Genomic DNA, 26,671 nt, shown 5'->3' with positions numbered 1-26,671 from the left:
GAAGGTAACACAGGCCAAGTCACAAAAAAAATTCTCAGAATTTTGCTATAAGCATAACATAAAACATAATTTTAATATAAACATAACAGAATTTTGCATATAAACATTACAAAAAGCAGAATGCAAATAGTTTTCTCTAGAGTAGGAATCTTTTTGCTTCCAGATATGAAAAGTGGTAGAAGTCTGGAGAAAGACTGGCACAGAAACCTGGATTCGTTATTTTATAAATTGCTAACTCTCTTATAAACCCTGCCATCATCTAATCTTGGATGCTGCAGTAAAGCATCTGGTGCAGAGACTGTGATTCCTTGTGGTAATAGCCAGTATCATCCTCTTCTTATCCAGTTTCACCAAGATCACACAAGTACAAACCTTTCTCCCAACGTCAGGGACTTAAGAATTATTCCCATTTGGATTCTCTGAGACAAAACTTACATAAATAAAATGAATAACTGCCCCATATGAGACTCCATGTGATACTATAAATAGAAGAAAATACAAAATCATATTTATAGTCTTTCATAAGACACTGAAAACAAATACTTTCACATCAAAATTTCAGGGTTGTGATGATCTTACCACATTTCCCATAGATCACATCAAACTGCTGCATCAATTCAGCTTTGGTTTTAAATGGAGAATACTTATAAATTATAGACAATTCCGTTGAGAATTTCTGAGGATCATCTGTGACAGATTCTCTAGTTCTTGTTAACCATGAAGGTATTGGAACCACAACCTATTAAAAAAACACACATCAATTTACTATGAAATACACAAAGAAAAACCATCATTCTTTTGTCTGATCCTAATTCAGTTCATTTACCATTCAGCCAAATTATAAAACACTAAGTTAAATGTTTATTTTTCCCAGGTATTCTAGTTTTATAAGGAAGAGACACATGACAAATATGTATACTTGGAGTTTTATTCTAAAATGTTCCACTGTAGAATGTGGGAACAGATGGAATGTAACTCAGCCCCCTATGGAATTATGGGTAGAATAGCAGAGGGGACAACAGTATCAGCATTTCAGAAGTTGAAAAGCATATCCAAGTATGACAGCATATCCAAGAAGTATGACAGCATATCCAAGCAACCAATCCAAAGCCCGTGCCAGGCAGGAGAAGCACTAGCCTGATTTACAATTCAGAGTCCGCTAAAAGGCTCAGCGATTGATGGCATGAATTAACTCTGGAGGTAGGGTAAAAGGAGAAGAGAGCTAGAAGTAGCATCCAGATCCCCACCTGGCAATAGCTCCTCCCCGACCTCCACAGGGACTGATGTTTATTAACTGGAAAGAGTGGAACAAAGCACGTCTGGATTAGAGGATATATCAGGCACAGTTGGCAGGGGACCTTACTTAGATTAGAGGGATTAAATAAAAGTATGCATATTGGATGCTGAGAACCCCAGATGTCTTCTCTCATTTGGCTCCCAGGAAGCTGTCAGCTAGACCTTCAGGCAGAAGCCTGTAGGAGTCTTCTTTGAGATATCTGACCAGCGCAGAAGGAAAGACATAAGGCAAATTATATTGAGGATTTTCCAATAAAACATCCCAGTTAGATCCCATTATTGTGACCTGCATAGCTGTCAAGCCCCACCCACACTCTCAGAGATTTCAATTGGCACTTTACTGAACTAATCTTTAAAGCATTCAGGATTAACAGTCATCTAAGAAAAGCCTCTAATGTGACAGAGACCAAATAAACAAGCACAAACAAAGCAACTCAGTGGTAACAAAAACCATAAGAGGAAGATGAAAATTTCAGGGGAAAAAAATCAATCATAGTTAATATCTTCAGAGCTCTAAGAAGAAATACTGTATCCATGAAACAAGAACTACATATCTTTAAAAAGGAATATTGAGAGACTAAAAAGACTCCTTAGAAGTAAAGAATATGATTACAGAAAAAATTTTCTTTTTAAGGGTTGGAAGATAAATGTAAGAAAATCTCCCAGAAAACAAAACAAAAACATAAACGACAGAAAACAGGAGAGAAAGGGTAAGAAAACTAAAGAACTGTCTCTAGACATCCAAGAGCTAAGAACAGGTGTTGTAAAAGGAGAGAAAAGATAATATGGATGGAAGAAAATCATGAAATATTACAGGAAAATATCCCAGAATTAAAGGACATGAATTTCCAGACTGAAAATGTTCAACAAGCACCCAGCACGATGGGTACAAATAGACCCACCCAAAGGCAAAACACTGAAATCAGAACAGAGGGGAAAAGCCCTCCCAAAAATAGAGGGGGAGGGGAGAAGAATGGGTCACCTAGAAAACTCAGGAATTTAAATGGCTTCAGACTTCTCAACACTAGAAATTATAAGATCATGGAGCAATGCCTTCAAAATCCTGAAAGAAAACTAATTCTAAGAAAAAACATCAAGCCAAACTATCATTAAGTGTTTGGGTGGGATAAAAACATTTTCATGCAGGTGAAGTCTCAAAATATTTTACCCCTCATGCACTCTTGCTGAGAAAGCTAATGGAGGATATGTTACGCCAAGAAGAGGGAGCACACTAGGAAAGACCTGACACAGAAGAGAAGTAAAGAGAATTGCCAGAGTGATGGCAGGGGCATATCCCAGGATGGCAGCTAAATACCAGCCATGGAAAGCAGGAATGTGAGGTGCAGCACATAAGAAGATTCCAGAGTAGAGTTCTTCAAGACGGTGGAACCATCAAAATAACAGGTTGAGACTGGGGTTAACACAGTGATAAAAGACATATAAGACCAAGCAAATACTCAGTGATAGCGATAAGCATACAGAACACTAAGCAGGCAATTAGTAATTATTAATTAAAAGTTTTGCAGGAGAGAGAAAAATAATAGTTTATGACATGGTATAATTGTATGTAGTGTCTATATAGTCTCTAATGTAAATAGTGAATATTGGCACAACCAAAGTTACAACTGAGCCATACTGAGGGTGGAGAATTGGAAGGGTATGTACGTGTGATGGGAGCAAAGAAAAAGAAACAGATAAATCCTCCTCTTTTACAGAGGGAGGTTAATAGAATAGATAATGCCTAAATCAAATCAAGAAGTAGCAATACTAGCATGTTATATAGAGATTTACAGGAAAATAGCAAAAGAATCAGCTAATACTGTTGAAAGAGATTGCCTCTGTAGAAGTGGAAATGGAAAGGGGCTGCAGGCTTCAGTTTAAAAAAAATAAAAGGAAATGGCCCATTTTAGGAAAACTATAACCTCAGCTTTGGCCCAATTCCCCATGCCCTTTACATACAAAAAGTACAATATAAATGCTTAAAGTATTGCTTTTCCTCATGTCAGAATCCCACTCAGCTACTCCCTATTGCTTCCAGACTATTCCTGTTAACCAGCCCCACTCCACTGCTGCCAGCGGGCATGCTGGGCTCCTGCTGGACAGTCCCCCATCTCCACACTGTCCCTCCAAACCCCACAGTCATCTCAGGTCTGAGACTTGCCACATGCCATTTCTCACCATGTACCAACCTTTCCAGTTACACGTTGTCCTCTCCCCATAAAACCCTCATTGGCCACTCAAGGTTCTCTCATCTCTCCATCCATATCACTGCTTTTGACAACTGAGTAACAGCAGGATCACATACTCATTGAACAGCATGCTTTTTAAACACCCGTTTTTTTATTTATCCAGTTCATACGTGTCTGCCTTATTTGGTGATAAGACTGAAAATACCGATGGTCGGGTGGTCCCGCTTGTTTTCTACCTTCCACAGGGTCTACCCAGTACTAGGCAGACAGCAGTTCCTCAACATGTATTTGCTATATTGAATTATAACTGATGTTCATAATACTAAACTCAGACACTGCAAATTAATAAAACGTCTCTGGGTCAGCAAATGGAATTGAAATTATGGTCAACAGAGTTACAGTTTTAAGTCTGTTTTGCATTCAATTTCTTTAGATGTTGTTTTCCAAGTCTTTTGAATCCAATATTCTATTTATTTTAAAAATGATACTCTAATTTACAGACAAGTGGTGGAAATGTTTTGCAAGCTTCTTCCAAAAAGCTCATTGTGCCAAAGGGAGCCTCTTATTCTGGAAAATTTGTGTACGTGGATAATAAAAATAAAGTTCTGAAAACTGTCTAGGAGTTACAAACCTACTCAAGGAAGGATCAATAGGACAGGTCTCCAATGACCCCAGAATGGCCAGCTACCCTCTCTCCATTTCCCAAATATACTCTTAAATTTCTAAAGCATAATCAGAAAGAACCCATGGTAGACTTTACCTCCTGAAACGGTAAATGAAAACAATTCCATTACCATGGGAACCGAAGGAAAATTCTCAACCCTTACCTCACTCAGACCTTCTCTTTCACAAAATGTCTGAGAAAAAAACACACAGGTCATCATGTCTTCCTTCTTTGTGAAAAGAATAAAGTCTTTTCCAATCCTCATGGATCCACTATATTAAAAATCAAGAACATAACAGTTTACATCTCAAACACTAGAAAGAAGGAACAGGCGAGCATGATATCGTGTACTCTAGCAGGCTGTTCTTTTCATAGAAATAACTCCACTGTTTTGCTGACTCATCACCAAGAGTGTATAAGTATGATTTTTTTTTTTTCTCAAAGCAGAGCAGAATTTGAACCAATCCAGGCCCACATTCTGGCTTGAGATAAGGTGCCGTCCATGGCTCCAGCAAAGAACAATCATCTGTCCCTGGCAGGCGCTACACAGGTGATCGTAGCCTCATGTCCTCACTTTTCTTTGAGGCAGACCAGTAACGTAAGCTGTGGACACACATAACACCTACACTAAGATACGCTTTGAGAAACAATACGACATAGAGATGTGATGAAGCTTTAAGCTACAGGGGTGCTACTTCAGCCATCTCTGAAAAAAAGATTCATCATCTATTTAAGAATTAAATTTTAAATTTAAATTTTAATTAAATTTTAAAACATTGTAAAGGTTCAAGTCAGTTATGGGTGGTGGAAATTCTAAAACAAGATAGGACTCTCAAGTTTATACTTGTTTCTAAGATTTCCTTTAACCAAATATTATTCCCAATAATCAAAATCAATAATATATGCATTAAGGAAAAAAATTCTCACCTTTTAAGACCATTGCCATATTGCCCAATAAACTTCGAAGTTGATAACTGTTTCTTGGATGTTCCAAAGTAAATGATATCTGAAGCTTGCTCTATAATTGACAAAGACATGTAAGTGGTTAGGACTTATGAGTCATTCACACCGGCCAGAGGTCCAGTTGTCAGGATGTCACACATATATTAGGACAAATCCATACTTCTTGGGTCAGCCCAAAGACAAGGATCCTTGCCAGGCCCCATAATCTCTGACCAGGATCATAACAGCAATATACTGAAGGAGGTCAGACAGACCTAGCCACGTGACCCTGGGGAAGTAGAGCCTTAATTTCCTTGTCCCTGGGCTTCCCTGGTAGTACGGTGGTTAAGAATCTGCCTGCCAATGCAAGGGACACGGGTTCGAGCCCTGGTCCGGGAAGATCCCACATGCCACGGAGCAACTAAGCCCGTGCGCCACAACTACTGAGCCTGTGCTCTAGAGCCCGCGAGCCACAACTACTGAGCCCACGTGCCACAACTACTGAAGCCCATGCGCCTAGAGCCCATGCTCTGCAACAAGAGAAGCCACCGCAATGAGAAGCCCGCGCACCGCAAGGAAGAGTAGCCCCCACTTGCCGCAACTGGAGAAAGCCCACGCTCAGTGACAAAGACCCAACACAGCCAAAAATTAATTAATTAATTAAAAAAAATTTTTCTTGTCCCTAAAAGGGAACTACTAACACTTATATCACAGATTTGTTGATGAAGATAAACGAAATGAATTAAATGAGATGATGTGTTAACCTTAAAGACAATACATGCCATTTAATAAATGCTAATAAATTAAAGGTGCTATAATTATTTGTACCACTAGTAATTTTCTATGCTTTTGGCACTTATCCAGTCCCATGTGAGACTGAGAAGGGCAGAATAGCTTTTGGTCTGCTACTAACTGGGAAGGGCTACTTATTTCAGACTTTGAGAGTTATTCTCCTGACCTCTCCAGGGCATTCTGGAATTCTAGAGAAGAATCCTCTGAACTTCAGAATATACATACCTCCAAGAAACAGGAATGCTCCCAGGGAAATAGGAAAAGATAGAAATGGGTCTCCCAATTGGGCTACCTGAATACATGCTCCAGAATTGCCCTGAGGACCCTGTGTCAGTCTGGGGGCAGACATGCTATAGTTCAGTGGCATGTGGCATGAGGTGTGTAAAGACACTCTGCTGTCTGAAGCTAACTGGACATTTTATCACATGTTCTTATTAAGGGTTGGCTATTAGACGAGGGTATCCATAATGATAATATTAGCTACTGCTTATTATTTAGTATGTGCCAGGTACTATATCATATACTTTATTTGCACCAACTACTTAATATTTATAACAAGCCTACAAGGAAGATACTATTATTATTATTATTTACACATTACAGATGAGGAAATTTAAGTTTTAGGAGTTTATGTAACTTTCCCAAGGTCACACTGATAAATGGTACCCACAGAACTATCACCCAGAGTGCAGAAGACCAAATCCCATGGTTTTTATCACACACCATACAGACTCCCATGTATGGTGGCCAGAGTTCTGAGCACAGGGACAGAACACTGAATAGGACAGGCATCACCCCTGTCCTCAATAACTTTATGTCATGGTAGGAGAAAGAAGTAGACAAACAAGATCCTTTTGGAGAGCGCTAAGTAAAGGAAATAAAACCAGGGTAATGTTACAGGGAATTAACAAGAATGTAGCCTGCAGATAGAATGCTCAGGGAAGGCCTCCTTCATAAGGTGTCATCTGAGATGAGATTTAAATGATGAAAGGCCAGCCAGGTGTGGCTGGAGTGCTATAAGCAAGGAAGCGCGAGGTACGAGAAAAGGTCAAAGAGGTGGACAGAGGCCAAATAATGCAAGAAATTGAAAGTGTTGCTGAGGAATATGAATTTTATTCTAAAGTAATGGAAAACCACTAAGGGTTTTTAAGCAGGGGCATCAATATGATCTATTAAAAGAAAAAAATGCACTCAGGATTGTTATGTGGGGAATGCACTGTAATGGGGCAAGACTGCAAGTGAAAAGAGTTTGGAAATCACCGTAGTCATCTTCTAAGGGTCAAGATTGATCGAGCTCAGCTTGGACAACAGACGGATTCTATTTTCAGTCATCAGAAAAACTCTTCCAACTTATCACCTGAATTCCAACATTAATAAAGAATTGCTCTCAACACTACTGGGCCTTTTAAAAATACAACTGTATATGTCAACTGAAGTGAGTTTCTTCTGAAGATCTGAATATTTGTCACTTGCCTGTGTTTTGATTATTTTGTTTGTGGACCCATATAAAGGAGTTACTTCTTTTTTTAAGGAATTGCTTTAGAATATGTCACACATAGTCTTTTACCATTCAGACCAAGGGGGTCTTTGGAGACTCAAAAGAAGATAATTGCTTTATTTTTTATTCTTAGCTTCTATCAGCACCGATGATCATTCTTTCCTCTGGTGTGGAACTGACCAGAACACTACCATATTATTTGAACTCCCTCACTGTTTGTTAAATCTGGTGGTCAAAAAGCCTAGCTTGAGGGACATACACAAGTGTTATAAGAATTCAGGGATAAGGTATCCCAATTCATGCAAATCCTTTATCTGAAGGAATAACATCTCAATTCCACAGCAAACAATATTATGTACCTACTCTGTGCTGCCTTTTGCTAGCCTTGAAGATACAAAGATAATCATGCAATGCACTGTAGATGTTTTCACTATGATGAGAACATTCAAGAAGCAACTAAACCTCTGAATGTGCAGGGAAAAAACACAAACTGCTAAAAACAAGGAGAGGTGACCTCTACCTCAAGGTTAAACAAAAAATTTAAAATAGCCTAAAGACACTAGAAACTGCCTCGGGTCTCTTGCAAGCAGTACCTGAAGGGTGTGCTAAAGACAATCTCACAGACTGTGTCTGTTTCCATTCATTCCCAGATGCTGTTCCTTACAAGAAATCTGTGCCTTGTGCCTGTCATTTTTTCTGGCAATATTGATTTACATTCACTTTTGGTCTTGCTTTAGATGGTTACAATGAATTTACTCTGTCAGCTGGAATATTTAAACCTAAAAAGCTCAACAATATGTTAAGTCTGGGGTTTATTTTCCCTAATAGCTCAATACCTGTTTTTATATATATAGCTCAATTTATTTTTATTTATTTTATAGGTTTTCAGGCTGTTTGTTCTAACAGCCAGGTAGGAATCTAGATAATTAACTTACCAGGGCTCATACCACATCCATCATCCAGGAAGCACAACATGAATCCACCCTGCAGTTCTTCATTATCCACTGTAAGAGAAAGCAGTTATTACTAATAAATAGTGGGCTTAATTTGTTCATCAGAGTCATGCTGCTCACATAATTATCTGTCCTCCTCAAATGCAGCCACTGAGTGACAGAGTTACGGCACAAGGATAAAGCTCAGAAAGGCATCTTGGCTACAGTTTCATGAGAAACTGCAGGGGGAAAACAATCATGCAACAAAAAAGCTTTAAATTAACATAAAACATGTACATATTAATAAATTATATATACAGCATGACATGCCCTGTTCTGGAATCTGACTGGTCCTTTAAACTTCAGGTATTTTCTCCCTGGGGGAGGGAATAAAGGTAGCCAGTGATGTGGCCCCAGGATCCCTCTATCAAATTGATCAATCCTGATGCCCTTCCACCAAAGCACTAATTCTAAAGTCAATCCAGGTCATTCTTATTAAATTCATCAGGCTCTCTTCCAAGTAGCTAATTCCCATAAGAGCCATTCATGCATGCTTCTTAGTGGCAGCAAATATTTGCCTCTTGAAAATACATTTGATTTTTTGAAAATAGCTAAGTTATTTGGAGTCAATTTTGATGATTAAGAGATATCATTAAATTACATAATATAATCTCTTGTTTAAAAAATTTTGAAGGTGTAACTAAAAATAATGAGAGTAATTTTAATACACAGTTTGTAATCTGGCTCTTGAAGTAATTTCAACATTTGGATACGTGAATTCTAGCACACCTCTCTCTTTTTTTTGGTAACATAACAACTTTATTGAGAAATAGCTTACACACAAAAAAGCTACACGGTTAAAGTGTACAATGTGACACATTTTGACGTATGTAAATACCTGTGGAACCATCGCCACAGTCAGGAGAGTGAACATGACCATCACCCCAGGTGTTTCCTCGTGCCCCTTGTAGCCTCTGCCTTCTGCCCCTCCCATGCCCTGTCACCCCCGGCCCCAGCCCCAGGCAGCCATGGATTTACTAACTCCATCCTTACAGATTCATTTCTAGCACATCAGTTAAGTCAACTCTGGGTTCAATGGTCACCTCTAATCTACATTTTTTAAATGTTCAAAATAATCTATAAATATATATCTAAAAATCATACCCAAGTTTTCTGGGTTCATAATTTTATGCTCACATGTCCACTTGTAATCCCCCCTCCTCTCTCTAATTCACCTCCTGTTTACAAACCCTTTGTATCTTCCCTACCATCTCATTTCCCCAGCTCTTCTCCCTGGTCCTCTGGTCTGCTTACCTCAACTTCTGTGTCAGAATATTCCTCCCCGCTTTAGGTATTTGCTCTGTTCAGCCGTCCCCTAAGGCTGACACTTCTCCACTCTTCAACTCTTGTTGAGTTCTTTGCACAATGCGATAGTTCTCAACCTTGGCTGCACATTTGAATCACTGGGATATATTCTAAATTGATTGGTCTTGGATGCAGTTGAGGAATAAAAACTCCTCCCTATTATCCTAAGGTTTATCAGAACTGGGAACCACCTAACACAAGCCTCAGCCTGTGAAGTTGCAACAGTTGATTTTGCGGCTCTTGGTATATAGTTCTCACGTAAGAAAGCAGGGCATTTCTTTGGTGAATAGGTGGGAAAGGCTCAAAATTCCCAAGAGTCTTAATAGAGTGCTTAATTTTTCTATAAATTCCCATGAAGGCCTGCAGACAATCACAGCCTCAAAATTTAATATTCCCCAAGTACCCACTCAGAGGCTTGGCCTTGTTTGTTTCAATTCCTTAAAACTATGTATTTCAGATCGATTTCTACTAACCATTGAGCATGCATGTCCGAAACAAACCACAGCACTTTCTCCCCAAGCAGACTGCCTCCTCCTTCTGGTGTGTCCTCCTCAATCAATGGCATCTCTCCGCCATTAGGCTTCAGCTGCCCAAGTCAAAGCCTCAAGATCAAGTTCTCCACCTCCTCGCCCCATGTAGACATGTCTTCTCCATTCCACCTCCTCACATCTCTCAAATCTGACCATTTTCTCCATCCCCATGACACTTAGTTCAGGAAACCATCACCTCTCTTCTGGATTCCAGTAGCAGCTCCCCCACCTCTTGCTCCCACAAATCAGAGCACGCCGAGAGTCTGCAGCCAGTCATGCAGTTCACTCCTCTCCTGCTTATAACCCTTGCATGCCTTCCCGCTGCCCACAGGATGCAACCCAACCAGTTAACAAATCTAGCTTGCCTTTCGTCACCTGACCCTCCAACCTCTCTGTGGTGGTTAATTTTATGTGTCAACTTGGCTAAGCTATGGTGTCCAATTGTTTGGTCAACTCGATGTTGCTATGAAAGTACTTGTGGATACAATTAACATTTATAATCAGCTAACTGTAAGTAAAGCAGATACCCTCTGTAATGTGGGTCAGCCTCATCCAATCAGTTGCAGGCCGTAAAGGCAAAGACTGAGGTTTCCCAAAGAAACAGCAATTTTCTGCCTCAAGACTGCAACACAGAAACCCTGCTTGAGTTTCCAGGCTGCTGGCCTGCCTGAAGATTTAGAACTCAAGACTGCAACGTCAATTCTGACCTGGATTTCCAACCTGCCAGCTGCCCTACAGATTCCATACCTGCCAGCCCGCACAATCATGGGAGCCAGCCCCTTAAAATAATCCCCCCTCTTCCTCTTCCTCCCTCTCTACTATATGTATATCCATAGATAGAATGAGAGAGACTGACAGAGAGAGAGAGAGAGAGAGAGGAAGGGGCAGGGATAGATATCTATTTATCTACTATTGGTTCTGTTTCTCTGAAGAACCCCTCCAAGCTCATCTCTTGTCATCCCCTCCCCTGCCCATACTGCACTCTTCCACTTCCACACAAATAATCACCTGGGACTAATCTTGAACATCTCAAACATTTCTGCAACACCATCAAGGTGTCCTATGTTCTCTCCAGATTCAAGCGACTATACATTCTTCTCCTTCGTCCTTTCTATCCTTGATTCTCCAGGTTAAGGCCTATTTTCCCTTTAGGTCTCTAGTTCATACATGATTTCTTCTAGGAAGCCTTCCTAATCCTTCCACATCATCAGGTGCCCATAATGAATGTTTTCTTTCTAATCTGTGTTTCCCACTTTTCGAAGTATATTCAAATACCTGTTCATGCATCTATTTCTCTTTCAGACTAGTGGTTCTTCCACTTCTTGGAACTCGGTTGCCTCAGAGATATGATGAAAGCTCAAAGGCCTTCTACCCATAAAAGTGAAGCTGCACACCATATTTTCCACAGATCCCTTTACTAGGATGCCAATTCCTCAAAAGCAGGCACTGTGTGTACCCAGCACTTAGCCCAGTGCCTGCCACTTGGTAAGCACTAAAAACATGTACTGAATGCATATCCATGTTTACTAGAATAATACACATAGAAAGATAAAACATCCGTGGCTAAACATATTCAGTTTGAATTTTATAGCCCTCAAGTTACTTGAAGAAAACTTAAGACTGGAAAGTAATTCACACGCCTCAGTAAATAATTTAAAATCTAGTCCAATGCTTAGATTAATTATGTACCCCCATACCAATTCTATCTATTGGTGCATAAGCCCTGGCCCTAGTTTATTTATTTTTTTATTTTTTGAAGAAAAATCAGTTTGCTAGGTTGATAGCCATACTGTGGTTTGCTGCAATAAAAAGTTGATAGCCATATTGTGGTTTGCTGCAATAACAAATATTACCTAAATAAAGAAAGAAGTGCTCCTTTCAAATCAAATTGCAAAGATTCTTTTTTATTTTTTGTGACAATGCCAAGCGCTAAAGAAAGTGGGGTGAAGTGAATACTGCCATGCCCTGATGTCTTGCACAAACCCAAAAGAACATATTGTGTGCATTCTGATCACATTTGTTGTACTTTCTGTGATTCCAGATAATTCTTCTCAACCCTTCGACCCTTCAATAATATGTGTGCTCTGAATGAAATTCAGCTCGAATCTTTTCTCCTTCCTCCACTGCTAGGACCACTGCCTTCATTCAAATCCTCATGAAATCTTGTGTAGATCATCCATAGCCCCACTTCCCTGCTATCTTTCTTTCACACTTCTACAGACCATCTACAAACCATCCTGTATGCTCTTGCTAGAGTATCTTTCTTTAAAAAGAAAAGAGCACATTTCTATTGAATAATTTGCCAACTGACATTGCTCAAAACTCTTTAATGGTCCACTGGCTACAGAAAAACAAACAAACAAAAAATCTTAGTATGGTATTCAAGGTGCTCATCCATTTGGCTCTAACACTTAGCTCTAGTCAACCAAGCCCCATCATTGTCTCCTGGATGCTTTTTCTCCAAATATATACATGGCTCACTGCCTCATGCCATTTAGATCTTTGCTGGTATAACACCTATTTAGAGCAACTTTCCATGAGCACCATGTGAAAAATAGTACATCTTTCCCATTACTCTCTGTTCTCTTATCCCACTATGTTTTTGTTTTTTTCTTTTTAGCACTTATCATGACCTGGTATATTATTTATTTGTTCACTACTTTATTGTCTATCTTTCCTCATTAGAATGCATGTTCCATGAGAGCACAGGCTTAACCAAACACTTTACTCATTGCTCTATCCCCAGCACCTAGAAAAACTGCTTGGCTCATTCATAATAGATACCCAGTAAATTGTTATTGAATAAATGAATGAGTCTCTGAACTAGTCTACCTCCATTCTCTTTTTCACAATAATTCCTCAGACAGGAATATTCTTTTCTTCCTACACTACCTGACAAAAATCACATCCATATTTCAAGCCCTGGCTCTTTAATATGGGGTGTTCTTTCTCTGTGTTCCCACCATGGTTTGAGTCTCTCCTAGGCAAGAGATGCTTATTCTCTTTTACTCTTATGTAATTCGATATATATGGAAAGACCACCTTTTCTCCACTACTGGCATTTCCTTCCATGCAGAATGGAGTGCAATCAGCAGAAGTAAAGGGGCCCTTCTCTATACCTTGACCATTTTTTCCCTGAAGCAGTGAGCTCACTCATCTGACTGGTAATTTGGGGAAAAGTAACTTAAGAAGGTTCTGTTCAGATCTCTCCTGTTCCCTCTGAGAGCGAGCTGCCTGCGGAGAGCGTGACGCCACTAGGTGGGCAAGTGCCTGATGCTCTCCCACACTAAGCTCCACACTCCAACCTAGCATTTATCAGCAATGAAGACTGACTTTCTTATTTGATTTCTCAAACTTCTCAGAACCTGGGAGTAGAAAGGGAAGAAGAGTGTCATTTATTATGTTTCTTCAAATCTCTCAAGATGTCCATGTCTCTCTTCCTCGTGAACCAGAAGCACCCACCTAGCACAAAATCTTAAAACACTTAGAAAACTGAATTAAACTGATTTGCTTTTTAAATAATGATAAGACTTTATATCATGGACCATATTCTCTGGCCTGTGACCAACAGCCAATATTTACAGGAGAGCTGATAGAATCTGGGTTGGGGATCAGTTTTAACACCATAGGCGCTTCTCCAGGTAGTGTTAACTACAGGACTGGATCACAAAACCTAACTTCCTCTGCATCATATTCAGTGAAATGAACTAATAAGTGCAATAAATACTTGGTGACTGGAAATGAAGTCAGTAAAGAAAACATGCTTGGCTTGAATTCCATAGGCTTCAAACATTCATACTGCACATTCACTTACACACTTTAAAACTGTGCTATGTTGGGAATGATGTATACTTAATTATGAATAACCATTAAGTTAATATGCATTTTAAAATAAAACTGTTTTCTCATGGCAGACAAACTGACTGCTCCAAATCACTCTGATGCTTTCACAAAACCCTGGAAGATCTAATTTTGTAAATGAGTCCTCTAACAAGTGAACAATTTCACTCAAAGAGTGTATTGTTCTCAACCTGGCTCCCCACAGGGTCACTGAACTCACAAAGCACTTAGATTACATTAAAAATCTATAGAATGTGGTTTGATTTTCATGAAATAAAAGAAAATCAAAATAACTACAGGCTTTTCCATTAGAAGAAAAAAGAAGAAAGCACATCTGCTCACCTGAAAACACATCAAGTCTTGCAGCCCCTGCATCTCTGAAAACAATATAAAAATATTGCTTCAGTATGAAATTGTGTTTTTAAAAATTACATTAATCTGAATTGCTCATGTGACATATGATCTACTGTCAGATAGCAAACAATGGAGAAATCCGCTTAAATTGCTTTAAAAACACTTACTAAAATGTTTCACCCTGCATTTGTAGACTAAGACCTGTGATCACTCGTAATTTGAGAATGTCACAAAGCCTGAAACTCAGAAATTTAAAAGAAGAGATGGAATTTAGTGGTAGTTACACAAGAAGCTCAAGAAAATGGATATGAACATTAAAAAAAAATGGTTAGAGAATAATCCGGAAGTCATATGAAGACTTTCATGATATATTTTAGTACAAAAAGAAGAAGAAAATTACTAAGTACTGTGTACCATACAATCACATTTTTAAAGAACATATATGATATTCATGTGCATATCTGTAAGGAAAGAAATCAAATGTTAACAGTGGTTTTCTCTAGGTCAGACGTTGACAATCTATGGTCTATGGGCCCACCAACTGTTTTTGTGAATAAAGTTACTGGAACACAACCATGACCGTTTATTTCCATATTGTCATTTACCTATTGCCTATAGTCTGCCTTCACACTACAATGGTAGAGTTGGGTAGTTTCAACAGAGAACACATGGCCTACAAAGGTGAAAATATTTAATATTTGGTCTTGCACAGAGAAGTATGCTGGACACCCCCCCCCGCCACAAATGATGAGGTTACTGGTGCCTTTTCTTTTTTTCTTATTTTCTTAGTTTTCTACAATTCACAGATATTATTTATGTATTTTCTTAAATTACTTTTTAAAATAGAAACTTTAAAAGGAAAGGAGAAAGAGCCAGAAGATCCTGGTTTCCACCAGGCTGTGAAGGCTGTGAGAGAAAGGAGAAAGACAATGAGGGCTTAGCTGACGAGGAAGTGGGTATGTTGAGGGAAGGAAGAGTCTAGAAGGAAGCTCAGAATAATAACAACCAGTGGGACTCTGATAGGAAAATCTGAGTGTCTCCCAAAATTTCCATCAGTCCCGACCCAAAACTACCCCAGATAAATTGGAGTAGGTACAATGTACTTGTTCTACAAAGTTGGCCCCTTAGCTCCTTCCTCTAGCCAACTGCTGCTTCTAAGTGCCTCCTCTACAGAAATTCTGGGGTTACCACTGTCATTTCTTGGGCATTATCCATGTGACAAATAAATCTTAAACCTTCCCTTCTAATCCTTACCACAGACCCATGACACATAGGTATCATTATCTCCATTGTATAATTACACGTTATACAAAGTACCATGTATACAATAATTGCTCAATAAACGCCACTGTACTGAAAGGTTTTTTTCATAGAAACAGTTTCTTCATAAAAAAATTCCATGAGATGAGACAAAGAACAGTCATTCACCTTTACAGCATATTAAGACATTTCATAATAAGCTTTGTACTTGAGCCCAGGTACTTTCTCTCTGAACATCTGTTGTATCAGGAAGAGTCCCCTAACAATTCCTTCCTATCCCGTCACATTTTTTCCTCGTCTTTCCACACATTCTTTTAATACCTTCCAGTTCTAATTTTGACAACTACAGGAAATCATCAAAATCTTAAATACAATGATATAAAATAATGTCTTAGAGTAACACAGGGACTTTATGAAGACCTCTGTAAGACCAACCGAGCATCTTGCGTAAGTCTGTTAAACAGCTTCATTTGCTGTCAATTACTAGCATCTAAGCAGCGGTGACAAACTTCAGTGTCCCCTGAAGACAGAGGAGCTGAAGAGTTCAGGCTGGCCATGGGGAACACTGGGAATGGCAAAGCTGAAAACACAGGCTGGTCCAAAGAGTGCACCTGCCACACACCTGATCCCATTGAGGAAGGCAGCCTCAAGGTTGATACGTCTAATCTTTAAAAAAAAAAAAAAAAAGCTTGGGATCCAGATTCTTTTATGTGGCACCTCATGTTTCTCAAACTTTACAAACAATTCCTTCTTTTCTTTTTTATTCTTTATAAATATTGTGCAAACTTTCAGTATGAGTCAAATAAACATGAGACAGGCTGGACTTGGGTCAGGGGCTGCCAGTTTACAAATGCTGCTTGAAGAATTGCTTGATTGATCACATTTCTCTCACTCCCCTGAGTCTGCAGTCAATCTTTCTTTGCTAATCACCCTCTCTACTCCATAAAGCGTTCCCACTGTTCTATTTCTTCTACATTCTGATTTTACTTGCCCTCCTTTGTTGAAATGAATGAGTGAAACAACTTTATAGGAGAAAAGACAGTAGGCAAAATAGACAAATGTGTTCTTTTACAGTTACAGATGTCAAATTGCTGGAAATGGACACTGAGTAGGACAGAGGACTAATGGATACAGGAGGAGCCTTGCTTCAGAGCTTTGAGCAGAAGCAAACAGTAGAAACCCTGAATTCCTGCGGAGACTAACCATGAACATTCATGTGTAGTGGCCCCATCTCTGTTAGCTCCACCTAAGTTGCATTCACAGCTCTTCTGACCAAGCAAATTTCTTTTTCTCCTCTTCCCTCCCTTTTTGTGATGACTGTGATTCCATTAGTCCTGCAGAGTTTCATATAAAGAGGAGCTAGGTGCTTTTTACTTAGCATTGAGCATGGCTGTGCAGGAAGTTCCAGATGGCTGGTTAAATGACTACACCCTGTGGTCACACTCAGTCACCTCCCTTCAAAGGCCAGAAATGAGGGGAAAATGGAAAACGTTGTAATACAGTCATCAATCAGTGGCAGGGCATTTAGATCTCCCCACTGAGATCCCTTATCTAACAACCGCATACTACTCCCTGGGTGGACTTTGCTTTCTGCAGAAAAGGTGACAAAATCTTCTGCTACAGGCAAATACAAATATAAAACAATCAAATGCCATATTCAGTGAGCTGAAAAACTGACTCCTTCACAAACCCACTATTGAGCAGGCCTTAAATTGTTAAAGAGATTTCCTTAAACATCAATACCTTTGTCAGAGACAGTAAAATGGGGCAAGGGAGTTCTGTAGCCAGACAGCCTGAATTTGAATTCTAGCTCTGCCAAATATTAACTGTATCTCCTTGAATAGGTCATCTAACCTCTCTGTGCATCAATTTCTACATCTGGGGAATTCAAATAATGATTTCCAGGTCAAAGTGTTGTTGTCAAGAATAATGAGTTAATACCTGTACATGAAGAGCTTAGAACAGGATCTGATACACAGCAGGGGATCAACAGCACTTAGCTCTTTTCTCCTTAACTATGCAATTCACTTTGATGCAGACTTCAGTAAATGCCCAAACCCAAATCTAAATTCTCAATACATAGTATACATTGATACATAACTCAAATAAAATCCAAATGAATATCTGCTATTACATGGTTATAAACACAAAAACAGATGTCCAATTTACCTGCACTTCAAGTATGATCATAAATACAAACTGAATAAAGACGAATAATTCCTCCTTTCATCTGTTCTTTTTCCTATAATACCTTGATTTTATAGGAAATCAAGTCACAAAGCATTCCAAGTGGGGGAATGACAACGTATTTTCATCTTTTAATATGACTAGACTTTATTAATGTCATAAAATTCCTTTGTCCCTTTGAATAACCTTTGTTTACACATCAGCCTTACCTTGCATTGTCCAGCAATTCAGCCAGTGCTCCGAAAAGGAAACTGTGAGTGGTGCTGATGAAGAAATATAGGGAAAACCAAAGTTAAACCAACTCTGTAATCAATGTAAAAGGTTCAAGACATGTTCAGACAATGTTCTCCAGTTCTAGGCCGATAATCAATTATGGAGTTATTCTAGAAACTACTTTCTCAGCATGGTCAAGATTCTGAAGTGCATGACAAAGCCAGGGCTAAGAACACTATTGCCAAAATATCCTGTCTACTCCTAATAAAACAAAGACTTCAAGGACCTGACTGTACTCAAAGCAAATTTTGACATTTTAAAATTGCTTTATAAGCATTTACTCAAGTTTTTTCAGAGAATGTTTCATTAAAACTGTATTATTTAAGGCCAAATTACTTCTGAAAAACCTTGATCAAAATCCAGGCTCACTGAAAGACCTTAACACTCCATCTGCAGACACCGGCACTGGCAGGGGACCCTGTTTGCACCACTAACCTACACTTTTCTGTGGAGTCTTTTCACCTTGGACAGCCCTGATCCTTAAATAATCTCACAGATTACCAGTGGTCACTATCCCCTGTATCCCTCTTGCCAGGTCCCGGGCAACAGAACACACTAGACAGCCATCCTTATTTATACTTTGAAGGCTGAATGTTCCTCTGGGGTGATATCAAGCCACCTTCAGGGTCCCACACTTGCTTTTCATTTGTTGTGGATATTTCAATCAGCAACCTTATCGCAGCATTAAGGTAAGATTCAGTAAGCAATTTTCTTTTTATATTTAGTAAACAGGTAGCAGAAGCAAGAGAGACCCATTTATCAAAAAACATCTGCTCATTTGTACAGGAGGAAGGATAATCTGCAATGTCTCAGTGACTCCAAATACCTCAGGCCACAGGATGATATGTTAGCTAAAAATTTATTTTAAAAAAAAACATACATATATCTATTTTTGGAATTTTAAACTATAAACACATGCTGATGAGGGGTCTCTTTACTCCAGTCAGCTTTCAAATTTGTCATCAGAATAAACCTACTATGATTCTAATGAAGAGACAAGTTTGTGAACCACTATCCTAATTGCTTAGCACACCATTCATTTGACTCTTAATTATACCCTACAGTAGAACTAACTCCTTTAATGGCAGACATCAGATGTCTCTGATTTCTGAGCTTAGCTGCTCTTATAAAATAGTTGCCTTTTAATAAATATTCACTGTTCATGAAAAAAAGCATAAACCTACTAAATGCAATTGTTGCAAAAAGGTGTCCTTCACTCAGAAGAAAGTTAGTACTTAAAAATCTAAAACAGAGCAAAAGAAAAGTGTCGGTGACATGCTTTACAAAAGCAGCACTTCAAACCACAAGCCTTTCTAAACAATCCTTCAGGAAAGTAATTGCGAACATTCTGATGCCCCCGCCAAAAATGCCATATAAGCTTCTGTACTATTTCACTCGAGATTTTTACTGACTGCCTGCTATGTGCCAATGTGGGCAGACATGTTCTTTACACTTTGGGGGCTCAAGTTAGTGGGGGATATGAAAAATACACAAGTAAACAAACACATAAAGATGGTAACACAGATTATGATTAAATGCTACTAAGAAAGAGGGATGGGGAAGAGTAACTGGTGAGGAAGGGAGAGCCTTTCTTCACAGAAGACATGAGCTGAACCCTGGAAGATGAGAGCTCAATCCCTTGCAGAACTGGAGTGAAAATGCTCCAGCAAGAGCAGGAGATGCAAAGACCTTGAAGCAGAAAAGAGTCAAGCAGGCCAGTCCACTCTGGGTATGGTAAAACGGGGAGATCACATCGAGATATGGGATGGCCAGGTCGTGCAGTACTTCCTACTCCATGGTTAGGAGCTCATACTTGGTCCCCATGCAACTGGAAACCACTGTCATGTTTTAAGAAAAGTGACACACCTTGGGGCTTCCCTGGTGACTCAGTGGTTAAGAATCTGCCTGCCAACGCAGGGGACATGGGTTCGAGCCCTGGTCCGGGAAGATCCCACATGCCGCGGAGCAACTAAGTCCGTGAGCCACAACTGCTGAGCCCACATGCCACAACTACTGAAGCCCGCACGCCTAGAGCCCATTCTCTGCAACAAGAGAAGTCACCGCAATGAGAAGCCTGCACACCACAACGAAGAGTAGCCCCAGCTCACCCCAACTAGAGAAAGCCCGCACGCAGCAACAAAGACCCAACGCAGCCAAAAATATAAATAAATAAATAAATAAATAATATTAAAAAGAAAAAAAAAAGAAGAGTGACACATCTGGTTTAAGTTTTTAAAAGCTCACTCTGGCAGCTTTTAGGAAAACAGATCATAGGGGAGCAAGAAGGGGAAGCAGAGAACCTAATTTAGAGGCTATGAGAAATCCAGAGGGGAGATGGCAGTAGAGATGGGGAGAAATGGATGAATTTGAGACACAGAGACAGCATGAAGAGGACTTGATGATGGATTGGATGTGGGGGTGAAGCAAAGGAGGAATAAAAAATCCCTGCTGTTTTTACTGAGGCCAGTCTCAGATAAGAATTTTATCTCTGGGAGCTGAGACTATGCCAATTTGTATCTGATTTTGTTGCTGTGGCTTCACGCTGCTGTCACTTTTGTTATTAAGTTACCAGACCACCAACTGATAATGGGGTGGTTTGGGGGAGGTAGTTTGGGGGAGGAGGCGGCTGGGGAGCAATAGCTACAGAAACTATGCAAAACTGAGGCTGAGGAACTTTTCTAAGATAAAATTCACAGTCTTTCCAGCACTCAGTTTATAATTTTTCAACTCGCTCAAAACTGCTATTTCTTCATTTGTCTTCTACCTCAGTTAACTTTTAACTACTTGTACCATCCTTTCCAGCTTGAAATCATTCTCCATGATAACAAGATAAAAACTAAATATCTGCTGAATATTGCCTGTTTGTTTTATTCTGTTGTCTGTAAAAATTACACTTTTTCCCAAGCAGCAAGGCCAGGTTTCTTTACATTTCCATTTCTGTGGTTTCAAATCTGCTGCATCCTTTCTATCAATCGGTACTTTTAGTAAATACAATTTACTAAAAGGTTCCAAAAAATCAACATACCACTGTGAATTACACAGCACTCACTGCTACGCTTTGCTGTGTTGGAAATAACAGATGGACAAGAAAACCTCTGCAATCTGAATATTCGATATAACACCTAAAGGGTAGCCAAACGGGCCACTGGCCTGACAGAGAAGAAACAGTGCCCTAGTAATAACTAAAATGTGAGATTCCTATCCTCACAGAGGTTACATTTTCAGAAAGACTCAGGATGCAACAGCGGCTGGAATCGATAAATACAAATTACTCTTTGGAGGGCAACTTTAATCTTTAAAATGTCAGTGTGTTAGGGAGAGAAATCATTAGAGATAGGCCAGGATGGTAGAAGGAGGAGATGGACAAACGCCTCCATTGTGTGGACAGGCTCCCCCGTTCCGGCTACGCCAGGGCACTCACGAGTTGGCGTGGATGAAGTCCAGATGCAGCTGGGCCCGCCGCAGAGCGGCATACTTGTCGCCCATGGCCTGGAACGCGACCCGCGCGGCCCTCGGAGACCCAGACGCCGGGCCCAGCAGCCTTTCGCCCGTCTCCACGCCCACGCCCACGCCCACGCCCACGCCCTTGCGCGGCCACCTGGCTCGGCGAGCACGCGCTCCCCCTGGTGGCCGGAGCGCGAAGCTCACCCTGCACTGTGGGCCCGAGTGTCTGGCAAGTTAAGTCTGGTGCTGATCTTGGATCCACCTGGTGATAAGGCGTCTGGGCTAGGCTCCTCTTCCCGAATTTGAGGTTCAGGTAACCTTACTAAACACTCGTTTCTATCATTCCCCAACTGGAAAATGGAGCCCAGGGCTGGGGCTAGAATTCGATCAGAAATGATCGCACACACACATACACACATAAACACACAGAATGGGAAGAATCTGGGTGGCGAGGTTGGTAAGGGAGCGGGGGTGGTAGGGAAGGAAAATGGATAGTTTCCCTTTCGCGGTTGTTACACAGCAGAGGTCAAGGCCCTTTGTGTTCTCACCCCAGCACTTACCCGTGTCCCTTGGGTTGTGTTTTCTCCAGTTGAAGGAAAGAAAGAGGAAAAGCGGTCAGCCAGAGAGGAAAGAAAGGAAGAACTAAAGGCAATCAGAACAGAATGTGCAGCTTGTGTTCCGTGAGAACCTTTTTCACCTGTCAGCTGCCATTCAATTGTTTGATGTGCTGGCGCGACTCAAAGAATAGACATTCTGTATTGTTCCAAAAGACAGAACTGGGCAAGTGGAAGGTGGAAAGAGGGGGACGGGGGATAAATATAAGGAAGGGCTGTGTATGCCAGCTGTCCGAAAGGGGATACAAAGCACTGGGTCACCAAAACCTGAGCTGAAACAAGATCTGTCAAGGATGTGTTATGGAAAGGTGCTGGCTGGGATGACAAATTAGTAGACCTAGTTGACCTCTAAGCGTTCAAACTCATTCATTCTAAGGCACTATGACTTGCAAGTAGGGTAGTTCAATAGTACTCAGCGGATGTTTTATATGAGAGTTTTAAAATCAGAAACAAGCATCTGTGGAATAAAGAAGTTGGACTAGATGTGTTTTTGATTTCCAGGCATTACACAAGCAATGAGGCTCACAAAAAAAGAAAAACAATGTCAGTTTTGGGGTACTCATTCTACTTCCAAAGAAAGAAGTTTATCTGTTACTACATTTGTAAGACTCAACAGAGGAAGAGAGAATTTGAATGGCAACCCAAGCCCACATGGTGCTCTCATTTGAAAACCGGAAGTAAACACAAACATTTCAAGGAATTTTCCTGATTGCATTTTTGTTTTAACAGTGGCTATGATGGTGTTTTAATAGCAAAATTCTCTTTACTAAGCAACGTGAGCTATCTTTCCAATTTTTCCTTTCATAGAACTTCAATGAAAGTATGATATTTTATTTTCATTTTATGGGTAAGAAAAGCTTGACGAGCCTCTTCTGGATTTATTTTATTACCCCCAATTTCCAGCTGCTACCTCAAAGAAATTTACTTTTGGGAGGGCACCAGAGCCACTAGCCTATAATTAGTAATGGGCTGTAATACCTAATTTCTACCAGAGGGAAGGGTGTGATTATCACAGAAGCACTCCGTCTAATAATCTTTGCAGAGCCCTCCTACAGTACGTGGGCAGTCCCAAACAGGGGCAGGGGGTGGATCTATTAGATGGTGCTGAAAAAGAGCCCTGAGATCACTGTGCACAATCCACCAGAAGCCTTTTTCCCCATTTCAACTCTGCTTTGCCACTCTGCTGTCATAAAGGCAATTCGTTTCCTCTTTAAGGTATACTTTTGGGATTGCCTGTTTCAGCCACCTCCCTCAGCCCTGCCTCAGCATTCATTTTAACATTATTTCATGATAAAAAATACTAGGGGAATAACAGGGAGGAGAAATTTAAAATGAGAGCATCATCTGTTCATCTCATGGTTGATCCTGATGTTAAGAACAGTCAGTTTGGGATACGAGACTCTTCAACTCTTCCTAACCAAACATTTCAGCTTTGCAACATTCACGTACTAGTCACAAATGGCGGCTCAAATTTTTCAAAAACTCCACCTTCTCCCTTTCGCTTAACTAACTTTGTCTGAACCAACATTTCATTACTCTACACAAACATGTTTAAACTCAAAACAAAGTTTTTAAACATAAAAAACGGACACTTGTACCTTCCAACCAGGCACAATGGTGTGCCATCTCCTAAGAACGATAAGAAGTGAGGTCGTCCTGAGATAATAAACACAGAAAACAAATGTTATTAAGGTGATAATGTTGAAAGAGGCCAATAACCCTCAATCGATAATAATGAAACGTCTCTGAAAGCACCTCACACCATTATTGCTCATTTTCTGGCTTTTGTGTGAACCTTGTCAGTGTGCTTTCATCTCTTCCAATCTACTCCAGGTTAGACAATGGTGGGGCTTTCATTATAGAAATTCTGTTACCCACATAACTGACCATCTTTATATTCCCAAATATTCAGCACTGTGATAAGCATGAGATGGTGGAAAATATGAGGCCCAGAACTTGCTCAAAGAAGAATAGTGATGGTATTAAATGAATTAGAAAATATGGTATTCACTCTGGGTTGGCTAACCCACTAGCCATTTTCCCAACTTTCCTCTTTCTACTATCAAAGCTGAAAACTTGCTTTTCTATACTCCCCTGCAGCAAAGGTGGCCATCTGACTCAGTCCTCTTGAATAAGATAAAAGCAGAAATGTGTTGAGTGGTTTCTAGAAAACCGCTAGATAAAAGGCACAGTCGGGGCTGGTTCTACCTCCCTTCTTTCTTGTTTCTGCTTTAAACACAGGTGCAATTACAGGATTGTGAGGTGTCATTTGCATCCGTGAGGGAAAGTCAAGAGAACTGCATGAAGCAGTCCCAAACATTCTTGAATTACTAAACCAAAGCCAGAAGTCACTCACCTCCAGAGTTTTCATTATGAAACAAAACTTTATCTTTATTGGTTTAAGTAATTATAATTGGATTTTCTTTTAGTTGTAGCCAAAACTGTTCTTAACCAATAGAAATAAAGACAAAGCATAATGCCAGAAAGCACCAGAAGCATACTTTCTTTCCATCACTGGGCATCAGCAGAAGATTATTTGTTATGAACTGTGATTTATAAGTCTTTTCTTGCCAGAAGTGGTAAATGTCAGTAGAGAGGAAGACACTTGCAGGAGCCATTAGAACAACCAGAGAGAGGAAGGGGCAAGACCTGTGTGTATACAGAATATCATAACTAGAGTTGTTAGACTAAAGCACAGGAAGAGACAGTGTTGGCCAGATGAGGAAGGAGAGCATTAAAGAGAAGTTGGAGTGTCGGGGTGAAATTTATGTTTAGAGTGATGTATAATTTGGAGCCATCATTGGCTCATGCAGTGAATCAGTCGTTCATTTGGTGAGAGCCAGCTCCATGGTAGGTTCCAAGAATATAAAAATACAAATATCATGTTTCCGCCTTCAAGGGGTTACAGTTTAATAGAGGCAGAGTGTATCGGGTTTCAATGTAGGAAACAGAACCCATTCTGCATACTACGTCAGACACCAAGTAATATGATGCAGGGAAGTGGATACTGACAAAATCCACGGAAGAGATAGCAGGGCTCGAGTCAGGGGCCTACCACAGGACAGCTGGATTCAGCCTCACACCACGAAGCTTCAGAACAGAGGGCAGCAGTCTCCTGATGCCACTGCTGCAACTGCCTCCAGCTACACATGAGGGCGGTTTCCAAGTACAGGAATGCTGAGGCTGGCCATTGCCTCTGCGCACTCACATCCCATGTCCTGCCTAGTAGCAGCAAAACAAAACAATATATTTTACATCCAGAATCTAAGTATAGTTTCTAGTTTTTCAGTCTCTCTAACTGGAGGGGTTAGAGAGAAGGTGCTTGGAGACCAAGGGAAACGATGCACAGTTTCCACCACACTGATGGACTTTTAAAGCCTCCATTCGTGGGCTTCCCTGGTGGCGCAGTGGTTGAGAATCTGCCTGCTAATGCAGGGGACACGGGTTCGAGCCCTGGTCTGGGAAGATCCCACATGCCACGGAGCGGCTGGGCCCGTGAGCCACAACTACTGAGCCTGCGCGTCTGGAGCCTGTGCCCCGCAACGGGAGGGGCCGCGATAGTGAAAGGCCCGCGCACCGCGATGAAGAGCGGTCCCCGCACCGCGATGAAGAGTGGCCCCCACTTGCCGCAACTAGAGAAAGCCCTCGCACGAACCGAAGACCCAGCACAGCCAAAAATAAATAAATAAATAAAAATAAAAGTAGCTAAAAGGAGGAGGAAATTATTTAAAAAAAAAAAAAAAAAAAAAAAGCCTCCATTCGTGTATGAAGGTGTTACAGGTCCTGTGAAAGAAGTCTGGGTTCCAAGGAGGGAGGTGGGTTAGGAAAGATTTCAAAGAAGCGATGGCACTTGACCAGTGCCTTGAAAGATAATCTTACACTTGTTGGGTGAACAGAATCAGGATTGGCATTTTAGGTAGAGTGTTCAGTTGAAAAAAGGAAAAATGTGAAGCTACACAGACATTCAATAGGTAGCTCACTGTGTCTGGAGTGAGGGGCACAAAGTGGGGCAGGAGAAGAGGGGGTGCAAGCTTCAAGAGGGCTGGGAAGGAAGTGGGAGTCAGGTCATGGTGAACCCTGAATGCTGTACTGAAGAATTTGGAGTGGATCTTGTGGGGGTTGGAAACCAGAGTCAGGCCTTCAGCAATGGAGGGCTATGAATGAATTTGTGCTTCGTAAGGATTGCTCTGGATGCATGTGAGTACTAGGTTGGAGGAGTTCAAGCCCAGAAGCAGGAAGGCTAGTTAGCAGAGTGTTATAGTAGAAAGTGAGAAATAGCCTCCTGAGCTGGGGAGAATTTGATATTATGTGGGAAAGAGATGAACTGGATGCCCTCATAGCTTAGGTAGCCATAAAGGTCATCTCTGGAAGACTTGCAACAAAGTGGAGAAGAAACCATGGAAATGAGGACTGGAGTGGTGCCCATGCAGAGAAAGAGATGAATAAGAAAGGTCGATATTAGGAAAACCTGGGAGTGGGCATTCCTAAACG

The 26,671-nt window shown here is 40.5% G+C and overlaps 1 protein-coding gene across 1 annotated transcript in view; it reads right to left on the bottom strand.

Annotated features, from left to right (window-relative positions):
- MORC1 (MORC family CW-type zinc finger 1) overlaps positions 1–26,671 on the bottom strand; it is a 239,008-nt gene that overhangs the window by 164,109 nt on the left and 48,228 nt on the right. The window contains 6 exon segments of the mRNA XM_036849689.1: positions 580–739; positions 4,313–4,421; positions 5,077–5,167; positions 8,317–8,385; positions 14,391–14,425; positions 18,059–18,112. Coding sequence (XP_036705584.1) covers positions 580–739; positions 4,313–4,421; positions 5,077–5,167; positions 8,317–8,385; positions 14,391–14,425; positions 18,059–18,112 — 518 coding nt within the window.

This window comes from Balaenoptera musculus, chromosome 4, assembly GCF_009873245.2.
Source record: "Balaenoptera musculus isolate JJ_BM4_2016_0621 chromosome 4, mBalMus1.pri.v3, whole genome shotgun sequence".
NCBI lineage: Eukaryota > Metazoa > Chordata > Mammalia > Artiodactyla > Balaenopteridae > Balaenoptera > Balaenoptera musculus.
Note: the sequence above shows the minus strand (reverse complement) of the source record. Positions and strands in the feature narration are given on the sequence as shown.